The following is a 13,088-nucleotide window of genomic DNA, read 5'->3' as shown; positions in this document are numbered from 1 at the left end:
TAAGGCGTCTGCCTACGGAGCGGGAGGTCGTGGGTTCAATCCCGGGCTGCATCATACCGAAAGACGTTAAAAGCTGGTACAAGTAGCTCCCTTGCCTGGCGCTTGCCATTTAAAGGGTAGTGCTTGGAAAAGTGGTGTACTCAGTACTGGTTCAACCCAGGAAAGTTGTATCCCGTGTATCGGTGCTTTACACCGAGCACGTTAAAGAACCAAGAGGTCTCTTCGCAAAGAGCTAGGGTATCGCACCCAGATCTCTTGTATCTCACTCTGTTTCTTCAAGTCTTCCAAATTCTGGAATTGACTTCTATCTCATGTCACTTAAGGCATTTAAACACAATTTAAGTCGTGATGGCATCACGGCGGGGTCAAGCCATAATGCAGCCAATGGGCGCGGGCAGACCTTGATAAACTCAAATAAACAAACTGATTCAGTCAATATCTCAGCTAGTTCCAACTGCAAACAGATGGTCTGACACCTGCCTACCCACACAGAGACCACTTCCATACCAAAAGCAAACACACAGAATCAAACTTGGTTTTGATAATAAAAAAACTACAGTGTATGTGTGTTGTTTCTTTTAATTTATCATAATTATGACATAAATATCTCTGTAACATTTGTTTTCATATACAAAACATTGACATAGAAATATAATTGAACAAATGTTTTCTTAATTTACAACATACATGTTGGTGTATTCAATACATCATCATAATAATTTGTCAATTTTCGGTTGTAAAATAAAACATTCATACGAGTATATCATTAAAGACCAAACAATGAGTCCAATTACTGTGAATGCAATACAACACAACCTCACGGTCTTTCCTCAAGAAAATTTTGCCGTGTATTTTTGTTTTGTTTTCTGAGTAAATCTTTAAATTGTAATGCATCTTTTCCATGAAGTTATTACATATTACAAACTCTAATTTCTTTTCATTACCACAACCAAAGCCTTACAAAGGTTAAAGTAAAATATACACATAATATGTATAGGAGGAGTTCATTGTGGTTAACCTCATATACTTTAAAACAAGTTGATTGATTCTTTTTTTCGTAACATAATGATCATGTAATTTCATACTAAAATATAACAATGCAGTTTGTCTTTTTATAGAAATTATTTCCATATCATTAACTTATAAATATTAACATGCATCTTGAACCCATATGTCCAGCATAATTTGTTGACTACTATTTACAATATGTACATTTTAAATATCAACAATCCAGTATCCAATAACTTCATATCATGTTTATTTCTTCCATGATATTCACTGGTTCATTATATAGTATTTGTTTCTCCCATGATATCCATATAGTGTTTATTCCTCCCATGATATTCACTGGTTAATCATATAGTGTTTATTTCTCCCACGATATTCACTGGTTCATCATATACCGGTAGTGTTTATTTCTTCCATGATATTCAATGGTTCATCATATAGTGTTTATTTCTCCCATGATAATCGCTTGTTCATCATATAGTGTTTATGTCTTCCATGATATTCACTGTTTCATCATATAGTGTTTATTTCTCCCATGATATTCACTGGTTCATCATATAGTGTTTATTTCTCCCATGATATTCACTGGTTCATCATATAGTGTTTATTTCTCCCATGATATTCACTGGTCTGCCCTTGTACTTCTTTGATATCTCACCCTCCATCTGAAAAGAAATAAAACAAACTCAAACTAGAGCTATCACAGGAGTGATGAATACCCCCGCATGTTGCCTGGACACAGGCATGGTGAACTAGTCATTTGAAAAGGGGCCATAACTCCGTCAGAAAAAAGTGAAGTGTAACAAAAGTCCAACTTAAATTGTATTTTATTCTGTTTAACATGTGTATGAAAATTATTTAAATCTGTCGACCCTTTCATGCAAAACCATCCGGACACAGTTTTATTTTGGCAACTTCTCAGTTGAAATTTGGCACATAACTCCGTCAAAATAAATACCCTTTTATATACCCTCCACCCCTTAATTTTTAATAATGATATTGGGAAAAAGAATGCATATTGCAGCAAATGCTTATTCCACGATGGTCAAGGGCTTAATTCAATAATTACTGAGTCAAAAGTTAAAGGCCCTGCTTTTCAAATATGTATTGTCACATGTAATCTGTAATACAAGTAAGCATTTGTATAAATATCTTTAGTTTTTTTTTTAAGTTATGACCAAACCAACAGCATTTGGATGACTTCATACTTCACACATTTGTTGACGGCCATCATACAATTAGGTTACATAACTCCATATTTTATATGTAATACAAATTATGGTCCTTGATTGGCTTAGAAAGTATGGTTCAAATTAAAGGCAACGTTAACTGAAGTCGCAAATACTGTCCATTCAATGCCCTTCATACATAACAGTAATTCACAGCCATTACAAAATTAGGTTACCTAACTCCATATTATCCTAATTACAAATTAAGGCTCTTGATCAACTTAGAAAGCTTGGTTAAAGTTTAAGGACAACTTTAGGTTTAATCCCAGATCTAAAATACCATTTGTTCAATAGACTTCATACTTCACAGAGTTACCACCATCACACAAATAAGTTGCACAACTCTAAATTTCTCTAAATACAAAACCATCCGTAATTTACTTTGTTGTTGACTTCTACATTTTGACTTTTTTAATATTATATTTTTAGGTTATTTTTGACATTCACATATAACATCATTAATGCTTTTTTTTCTAAGACAAAGGGGTGTATAGTCAAGGGCCCTGTCCTTTTTCAGCTCTTGTTTCTTTTTAACAGGATTTTTTCTATTTTAAGAAGCAGTCCCACCTGTTTCTGCAAGACTTTAGTTTTCTTAACAAGCTCCTGAACCCTGGGTTGTAGTTCTCGTTCTTCATTGATTGCCTCGTCCCGACGGGAAACCATCTCCTTCTCATAGAACACCATCTTGTCTGCTAGCGTTAATGTCTGACGCAGTGAATCCTTCACCCTCTCAACATATCTGAAATAAGAAGAAACATAAATACACAATCATCATCTTCATCATCATCATCATCATCAGACATGCTTCATTGCCAGTAAATTAAAAAAAACTAAATTTAGTTTACTGCTAGTAAATTTAGTTTAAAAAGTTGTCATTCCTTCCTTTTTCCTCGTTTATTTTTTCACATAATTATATTGAATACAAATCAAAACTTAGTCATTTCTATAATAGGCATAATAATTTTTATGACTTTTCTATAACATACATACATAGGTACACATGACAGCAATGTCCCCTAAGCTTAAAATTTTGAAATGATAATCTATGAAAAATATTCTTTTTCTAAATATTTCTTTTTTGTTATGGCTCTCGAGTTATATTTTATTTTGAGTATTTTCCATTCCTTGTCATGGGTTTCGGACTTTTCATTATTAATTGAATTATTAAGTTTAATTAATCTCCTGATGATTAATCAATGTTTATTATGATATGTTAAATATGTATGTCCAACAGAACAAATGGGTAAGAATTTTTTTAATTGAGACATAAAACTAGCTAAGATCAGAAGCACCCCTGTTACCTGGGTGAGTTCCTGATCAGCATGAGATGTTGAATCTGTACAGAGGTGAGACGAGAGATGATGTTCTTCACGTCCGTTGCCATGGTTTCCACGAGCTTGTCGTCCACCTGTATCGACGTTGGGGCAGACTGGAGGTTACTTGTGGCCAGGATGTTCCCTGCATTGTGCAGCTCAGCCAGACGCTGAACAAGGAATGCCTCCAACTGTTTTATGGAAAGTAAATATTGACATACTAAACAATGACCATGAACACACAAACAAAAACTGCTATTTTGTTCTCTCTCTTTTGTATATTCAACTTACCTATTTATTTAACTTTATTATCTTACTAACTTATAAAGTACCTTTAATGATGCTTATAGAAACTCTAGCATTAATTCAATTTTAAAGTGAGTTAATGAAATTTATAGAGATAAACAAAAATTTCACTCAACACATACAACCCTTTCAATTGATACAAAAAATAATTTTGTGTCACCATGCAACCAATATTGATAAAATGTCAGGTCAAAATTGTTTTATTCAAATGATACTGTTCATAACATGCATTAAAAACCTCGCATCTAACCTGTCTATTTAAGTAATAATACACTTAATGAATTGTAATTTCACTTATCAAAAGTGATTTCCTACCTCCATGAGATCGTCAAGGAAGAGGTTTCGTGTACGAGGGTTGTCCAGTATAGTCAAGGCCTCCTCTCCTACAGCCACGCCATCTGGAAAATATACACAATCAGCATAATACCAAGTGTGTATGGTTGAAATATAAGGCGTGTTCAGGGGCTGTATTCAATAAGCAACTTGGATTGAACTTAAAATTAATATTAGAAACTAAGTGTTTTGATTGGCCTGTAAATTTAGCTGACCAATAGGCTAAATGGAATCACTGAAGCACGTCTAAGGCTAAGGATAAGACCAATATTGAATACTGACCCTGGGGCCTATATAAACTTATGTCCTAAGAGACTGATTTGTAAAAAGTCATCAATTTCGTACCTTATTAAACTACGAAATACAAATGCTAAAAATATCTTCTTGTTAAATTGCTCCTACAAATCTTTGTGAAATACCCCCTGACTCGAGAATCAAAAGTGCTTATCTGTATCTTAATTTTATTGCATTGATGGTAAAAATTGCTGTTAATGTTAAAAATAACAGACTCAACTATTAAATCTTTACACGCCTGTCATCTAAAAGAATGATATAAAAAAGGTGGATTATAAACTTCACATTTCTGATTCAGAGTTTTAGTCTATGGTTTAAGATCTAAGTGAATATGTAGAATCCATGCCCCATGACATGTAATAATTTCAACAACTACAATATGTTTTTTCAATATATCAAATTCCTTCAAACCTTTAGCTGACTCCTCTGTAGGTTGTGCTGGATCATCCAGATCTCCCCAGTTAATTTCCTCTCCCATCTCCTCTACCTCTATGTCAATCTGGAAAGGTAGAAAAAAAGGCTTAACAATGTGTCAATCTGGAAGAGAGGAATAAGCTGTCAATCTGGAAGGGAAGAAAATAGGCCTAACAAATGTGTCAATCTGGAAGGGAAGAAAATAGGCTTAACAAATGTGTCAATCTGGAAGAGAGGAATAAGCTGTCAATCTGGAAGGAAAGAAAATAAGCCTAACAAATGTGTCAATCTGGAAGGAAAGAAAATAGGCTTAAGAAATGTGTCAATCTGAAAGGGTAGAAAGAAGACTTGACAAATGTGTCAATCTGGAAGGGTAGTAAACATGCTTAACAAATGTGTCACTCTGGAATGGTACAAAATAGGCTTAACAAATCCATGTGTATATGGGTCATTGAAACAATGCAAGCTTCTGTTGGTTTGCAATGGAATCTGCTACATAAGAAACAGTTTCATACATGTGTAAGGTTGATTTCTTCATTAATCTCTTCAACTTCTAAGTATACAGGGGACTTATCCATAAAATAATCTATCTTGACCTATTATATAACCTACCAAAATGTACAGGTCAAGGACAGGATACCTGCAAACTCATAATTCTCTTTTCTGTTATCCAGTCTTGAATGTATTTACCAAATTGAAAGAAACTTTGACCTTATTATGGTTATACAATGTTTTCTTTGTTCCATAACCTTGACTGTTGATAAAAACAAGATATGCCCCGGACAAAACTTTAAGCATGAAAATTAACAAAGGGCAATAACAAAATATGGAAGCAAGAGTAACAGTTCTTGTGCTCTGCACTTGCCCTCAATGAGATCTATCTACATATAAAATTTCAAGTTGATACCAGTTAAAGTTTACAAGATATGCCCCGGATAAGAGAAAACGGGATGCGACCACCACCGCTGACAAAAGTAACCCCTATATGTTGCCTAGTCAGGCTAAACAAAAACTACAGAGGAAGCCCTCTGGTCATGGCTACATCATTATATTCTCTACTGTTTTCTACATTTTGTTGACCTTGACCTTTGACATTCATGTGTTACCTTTCCCTCATCAGTGCCGCCACTCTCCAGAGTGATACCCGAGATGTCAAAGTCTATCTCCGCAACATCTCCACCCCCACCCCCTCCTCCGATGTCCCAGTCTATCTGTAATACATTCACAAAAATAATGTTACAATATTGAACAGACTTTGTGTTATTTATATAATTTTATTTTAAAACAATGCATAACCACAATTTGTAAAACACAACTGCTTTAATTTGAAATAAAAAAAAGATTTAACACCCCCACTCTCATCCTTCTCCCCAATCTGTCATCCCTATTCCAATACCACCACCCCCATTTTCACTCGAAACATCAGCCCTCTGACAAGTTTGCTCCTTTATACATCCCAACCCCCTTCCCCTCACACCAACCCAATCCCCTTTTCTCTTAGGTATAACAAAGTCAGCTACCTGCATGTTAACTGGTTTACTCATTTCTAATAGATCTCTACCTCCTCCCCCTCCCCCTCCCCCTATTATCAATGGTGGATAAACCATTCCACCTCCTCCTAATCTTTGTATATTTCATCAATCCTGCTTCATGTACATACACAGACTGGTCCCCCCCACCACTCACCACATCTGCTTCCGCCACCTCCTCCTCATCTCTTGTATCTATGATGAAGTCTGCTTCCTGTATACTGACTGGTTTACACCCATGGTTCCACTGGTATGTCACAACATTCCCGTGCTCCTGCACAAACCTCAATAAAGGCACACAGTCCAAGTTTTTTAGTTCACTGGAAACAGAGAAAGGCAAATGATAGAAATATGGTTCTATTGTTGGTTATATGACAGGTATTGAACATTCTGCATTTGTTTACTTGCAGTCAATTAAAACTATGATAAGTTGTCCACATGTGATCATAAAGCTAGTTAACTTATGTACGTAAATGATTTGATTGGTTAACAGTCATGATATCATAAACATCTGTTCATAAATATTGACCTGTTCATAAATATTGACCTGTTTATAAATATATTGACCTGTTCATAAATATTGACCTGTTCATAAATTGACCTGTTCATAAATATTGACCTGTTCATAAATATACTGACCTGTTCATAAATATTGACCTGTTCTTAAATATATTGACCTGTTCATAAATATTGACCTGTTCATAAATATTGACCTGTTTATAAATATATTGACCTGTTCATAAATATTGACCTGTTCATAAATATATTGACCTGTTCATAAATATTGACCTGTTCATAAATATATTGACCTGTTCATAAATATTGACCTGTTCATAAATATATTGACCTGTTCATAAATATTGACCTGTTCATAAATATTGACCTGTTCATAAATATTTTAGCTAGTTTTGACCAAACCAAAGAATTAAGTATTATACATTTGGCTGCTGAATGATAATATTATATTAGCTATCAATTTAATTTCAAACCATTTTATTAACCACAAAATGAAAGAAGGCATGTAAGTACAGTACTACTATGGTAACATTATTAAGCTTTTTGTCTAATGAACTTGTCTCTGGGGATTTTCAGGCAAACAATAGATATACTAGTAACTCAATTATATTTTAAGCCAGAGCTAATGTCCGTGTTACTTAAGTGGGTATTGTATGAGGCAACATGTTTATCAAGTTTCAATTTCTAATTCCTGAACAGTTTTTTATTTCTTTTTCATGAGGAAGCCACCACTGTTAACACCAAGACAATGACAATACCTTGTCTTATTCTCTCTTTTTTGAAAATTAGACAAGTTAAAAATAGAAAAAACACCAAGGCTTGGGTAAGGAATATGGATAGAAGGGGTGTCATCCACACTTAAATTAAGTTCACATTGTAATAGCTGATTTCACATTTATATGTAACAGCTGAATGCAGTGTCTTGGTAAAGAGAGCTATTTGGATTTTAAACTGTTAAAATCAGACCCTGACCCTTTCATGAGGAAGGCTGAGAAATCATGGTAGTAAGTGACAGCTGAGCAGAGTCTCTTCGCCTCTTTGGCAACCTCTTCATACACTTTTGGTAGGTCCTTCACAAGGGCAGATAACTCAGACTTGATCTTGTCACCCTGAATATGTGAAAAAACATAATGTTACATACTATAAAGATACTCTTGCATATTATGATTTACATGTATTTTATTCGGTTTTGACATGAACAAATAGCACACAAGATGATTAACAATAAGTGAGAAATGCCCATCTCATTTTGGAAATGACACAACGCAAGAAAGAGAACAATAACTATGAGACCACAATAGCTGGTTAATGTATTGAAACAAAATCAGACAGGTTTAAAATATAAAATTATTTAAAATGAATGATAGAAATGAGATTTTATCCATAATATTGGGGTATAACAGCTCTGTACTGGACTGTTTTTAGTTAGACCCAGTTAAATAAGTCCTGTAATCCTATTATCATATGCTTAGGGCCTTAGACTATTAAGGAATACCAAAGAAGGGCTTATCTGATGCTTTCAACCACAAAGGCAACATTTGTTTGTACCTTAATTCCCAGCTCCTTACAGCTGCTGGCATATTTCTTCCTCAGATCTGCGGCCTTGCTTATATAGTCTGCCTCCTTCTTATCACACTCCTGTTAGAGAAAAGTAAAAAAATAATCAGCAACAATGTAGTTTTAACTTATTTATATTAAAAAGATTACGAAAAAAAGGAATTACAATACTGTTTTATACTTTCGCTCTTTTGTATGATGTTACATCAGAATGTGGTGATAGGCGGCCGCTGTGGCGTGAAATGGAATGGTTTCATTGGTAACAAGCAAAAGTGCTTACTACCGGTTCTTCCAGTTCTACCTGGCCCCGATCTCTTGAAACATCTATATTTCTTAATAAATTAATTAAGCTATTTTTGCTCTGGTATAATTGCGTAATATTTACATTCTAAAACACTTCATGCAGTATAAGGGAAATTATCTTGATGATAACTTATTTCTTATTCCTAAAATCAAGATTAAGGAAGAAAGTTGGCTTAAAGAAATAAGCTTCTCCTTTAGAACTTTCAAGAAATTTCATGCTGGACAATCAGCCAGCCATGGAGTAATGTCCTTCAGAAAATGTCCGACCTCCATATTACAGAGCAGAAAATAGGAGGCATAGTAATTTCCATAACGAATTCTCACCTTTTGTATTTGTTGACATCTAGAGATTTGTTTCTTCAAGGCCGGAATCTCATAAGTCACATTTCTCATGATCAGTTGGGCAGTCTCAGCTGAAATGCATGTAATTGTTACATAGAATAGTCAGTTAGTCTCAGCTGAAATGCATGTTACTTAACCAATTGGGCAGTCTCAGCTGAATTGAAATCTTTATAATATTTGTTTCTATGTCAAGAGCTTTCATCACTTATTTCTAAAATTATAGATCATAGTATCATTAAGAACAAAAATCAGGCCAACATTCTGATTAAAAAGGTATACTGATTTCTCTCAGTTCAATCACGAAGACAGCTCTAAACAGATATGAATCTTTCAACTGAGCATAAACCAGTATTGATATCAATTTGAGCAGCCAAGAGAATGTGCCCTTGTAAAGACTAAAACCATGACTGAAACCTCATACCTAGAAAGATACCATCTTTTTCATAGATCCTGATTATATCATTCCAGGCCTTCATCTGCTGTGAAGAATACTGTCCAAATATATTCTTCTCTCCAGCAGAAGTTTTCTTTAAGAGTTCAACAAGCTCCAAGCAGGTAAAGTAAGTGACGTCTGTAACAGCAAAAATGAAATGAGTCCATGAAACCCATTGCCGGTAGCGTTTTGTTTTTAATTTCTATTTAACAATATTACATTGTTAATTGTTTATTTTTATAGACTTACATTTCATTTGTCATTTATGACTGAAGAATAATATTCTATGTATATAAACATCAAAGTATTTAACAGCTGTAACAGCTAAATAATGTATTTTAAAACAAATGATTCCATAAAGAAGAATGAGATACATACTCCCATTCCCAACCAGTGTCTTAATCTGCTCATTCTCCTGTAATGTGTGAAGTTCTGCTGTGATTTTCTCCTGAACGATCAACGAGGCCGGCTGCCATTGCTGCTTACAGTGACGCCGATTGATCAACCAGTCTGGGCAAACAAACAATGGCATAGGTTGATCAACCAGTCTGGACCAACAAACAATAGTATAGCTTAGTTTAACTTTTATTTCTTATTTCAAGGATTGTGAAAAAGATACATCAAGTAGTAAAACAGTTTTGTTGGCACGACATTGCTCGAGAGCACAGTCTTGAGTTGTGGGGAAATCCAGAGAACATGGAGAAATCCCACTTGTCTGGCTTGGTGACCTTAGACGAAACTCACATGTGCCCAGGCCAGGAATCGAACCCAGGTACCCTTGGTCAGAAGCTTGTGATATAACTACACAACCATTTGATATAGATTGAGAGGTATTATGTGGGGATTGACAGATACATACTCTATTATTGTGTGGACAAGATGAGTTTTATTCATAGTTGTTTTCAAATCAAATTTAACATCATTGACAGTTTTTTTTAAAGTTTCAAAGTAAAACTCAAGATTATTAGGAACTGCAAGTTCAGGAGGTATAAAGACTATACAGCCTACAAGATAACTTTCTGTTATATGGCACTGATTGAAAGACTTTAAGGCCATGTTTAGAAGATGAATTGCCCAGATTAAAAGACCAAACAACTAAGATCAGCAGATCTGAAAAGGTCTAGGTTGGTGGCCATGGTTCAGATTAGTTATCTAATCTTGGCTGTATGCTCTTTGATATATCGGCCACATGTCTTTCAATCTGGATTATACAGCGGACAATCTAGAGTGCACTTTCCACAAAACTGGGTAGTATTATCTTCCTATCTGGCCTATAAATCAGCCAAATTTTCAAGACCATAGTGTAAATGGGCAGTTTTGTTTACTATTCATTCAAAACAAGTCTAAGCTGTCTTTTTATTTTATCAAATATCTGTTGTGTCTGACTGTTGTGTCTGACTGTGACACTTTTGTTTACCAAGAAGTTTGTTGAAGTGGATGTCTATGGGAAGGTTCCCGATATCTTCCTGCATAACTGCCTGATGATGCAAGTGTCAACCATACAAAGCTGAAAGTGAAAGTGAAACATACTCTCAGTGAGAAATAGCTTTACTGTAGATAACAGCTCTAGCCTCTACTAGCTACAATAATGCGCATTTAGGAACCTTTTTTAACATTTGGATATTCATTTTGTTCCCTAAATGCCACAAGTTGACTGATCCATATCAATGTTATATATATTCTTCAACTGTAACTCCACAAAACTTAACACTTCACTGTTAAATAAAAACACAAAAGTTACACTTCATTTATACAAGCCAATACGTTTTACTTATAACACTGAAATGTTTAATGAAACACAAATAATAAGTTTAATTTAGATCGACTTTTATCAAAAAAGCAACGCCATTTTGAAATACCTAGCAACTGCCCGTTATCTTTCCCCTCAATTTACTAAGCGCTGGAATCTGTCATTCTTGGCTAGGAAAACAACAAGTGGGATATGGACGCGTAGAGTCGCCAAATCAAAAATCGTCAAAGACTGTGAAGCGTCTGTTTAAATCGACTATAGCCTCTACATTCATTTTTATTTTTTAATTATTACATATTCATTCTCTCTATAAATATGGGGTATGGAATAATGTAAGTCCGCTCTTTTAAAATAATAAATATGAGCGATTCTATGCTGAACATATTGTTCATCCGAAATCTTTTTTATCCGAAACAATATTTCAAATGGAGTTTGTCACATTCGAAAAGCCACGATCTTTTGAATTGATTCTGTTCATGCAAGTTTACGACAATTTATAAAGCTTATCGAAAGTAACCAGATAAACACTTACAATGATGGATATTTCAGAAAATATGTTTTCGATTGACGTTCACGTCCACTGAAGAACTGCTTGATCAACGATTTCAACAACTTTAAGGGAAAATCGATTGATGGAAAAGTGTTAAACCGGTTGTAACTGACAGCCTATTTTGTCAGGTTACGTGTGGTTATGTTACACCCCCGATAAAGCTTTACTTATGGAATAAATAATATTAAAAAATATAATTCTTGTTTTTTTAATACAAGTTACAGTTCCCACATATTTTCTTGTAACACATATGTGTATCATGTATTTCTTTAGACCTTGCGGTCAAGGATAACCCGTGAAAGTGCAAGCACTTATATTTCCAACGGGGTCCTTTGTTTTTGCTGAAGGGAAGAGACAGTGGTGGGATGCAAGGTTCTTTTACGTGCTCGGTGTAAAGCGAGTGTATACACGGGTACAACTTTCCTGGGTTAAACCAGTACTGAGTACACCACTTTTCCAAGCACTATCCTTTAAATGCTTAGCGTCAGGCAAGGAAGCTACTTGGAACAACTTTTAACGTCTTTCGGTATGACGCGGCCAGTGATCAAACCCACGAACCCACCGCTAGGGCACGGAGACGATCATATGTACAGTTTTGCGTTTATTGTAATTGATAAATGACAGGGACAGAGGAGTGTGCGGCTACAGGGGCGTGGCATTATAGTTGGCATCATGTACACAGATGTTTAACGTACGGTCTGTTGGGTATTTGACGCATTGCCGGGATGCCGGGGGATGGGGGGGGGGGACATGTGTACAGGTGATAAAGAAATGTGATAGTATGTACGAGTTATGTGTTTAAACTGTTTTTGTGTTTTTAAAAATAATATTAATATCTTTTATATGTATGTATGTAATGATTTCAACATTTATTCAAGTGCCGATGTTAACATTGTTTTATGTATCGACGCTATAAATGGTAAACTGATGTGTGCATGTAATTTTTGATGTAGGCAAAAATCAAATAAAGTTGAAATAATTGGTATAATCTACAGTTTTCGTTATGTCGTTATTTCGTTATTTCGCTGAAGCTGTTTTAAACGATTGAAGTTTTGAAAATTCGTTAACATGTGTTTTAGGCAACGTGATTTAAAAACATCCGCCAGGTAGAGTCGGGAAACCCGAACCAAATGTAATTTTAAGGCCCAAATGCTGAAAAGCATGCTCCTAAATTAAATATCATGGTAAAAGTGTTGTATGCAAAGCATATG

At 34.9% G+C, this 13,088-nt stretch overlaps 1 protein-coding gene across 1 annotated transcript; it reads right to left on the bottom strand.

The window, feature by feature from the left end:
• Positions 1 to 570: 570 nt before the first annotated feature.
• LOC128233771 (CDK5 regulatory subunit-associated protein 3-like) lies at positions 571 to 11,937 on the bottom strand. The gene is made up of 14 exons (XM_052947620.1): positions 11,860 to 11,937; positions 10,995 to 11,084; positions 9,956 to 10,087; positions 9,566 to 9,715; positions 9,127 to 9,215; positions 8,491 to 8,580; positions 7,915 to 8,051; positions 6,584 to 6,746; positions 6,004 to 6,108; positions 4,895 to 4,982; positions 4,172 to 4,254; positions 3,539 to 3,741; positions 2,805 to 2,976; positions 571 to 1,673 (listed from the first exon to the last, which is right to left on the bottom strand). The coding sequence occupies exons 2-14, from the start codon at positions 11,047 to 11,049 to the stop codon at positions 1,602 to 1,604; spliced, it is 1,539 nt and encodes a 512-aa protein (XP_052803580.1). The 5' UTR covers positions 11,050 to 11,084; positions 11,860 to 11,937; the 3' UTR covers positions 571 to 1,601.
• Between the last annotated feature and the right edge of the window lie 1,151 nt (positions 11,938 to 13,088).

Source organism: Mya arenaria, chromosome 5, assembly GCF_026914265.1.
Source record: "Mya arenaria isolate MELC-2E11 chromosome 5, ASM2691426v1".
In the NCBI taxonomy this organism is placed as follows: Eukaryota; Metazoa; Mollusca; class Bivalvia; order Myida; family Myidae; genus Mya; species Mya arenaria.
This window is presented reverse-complemented; position numbering and strand designations above follow the sequence as displayed.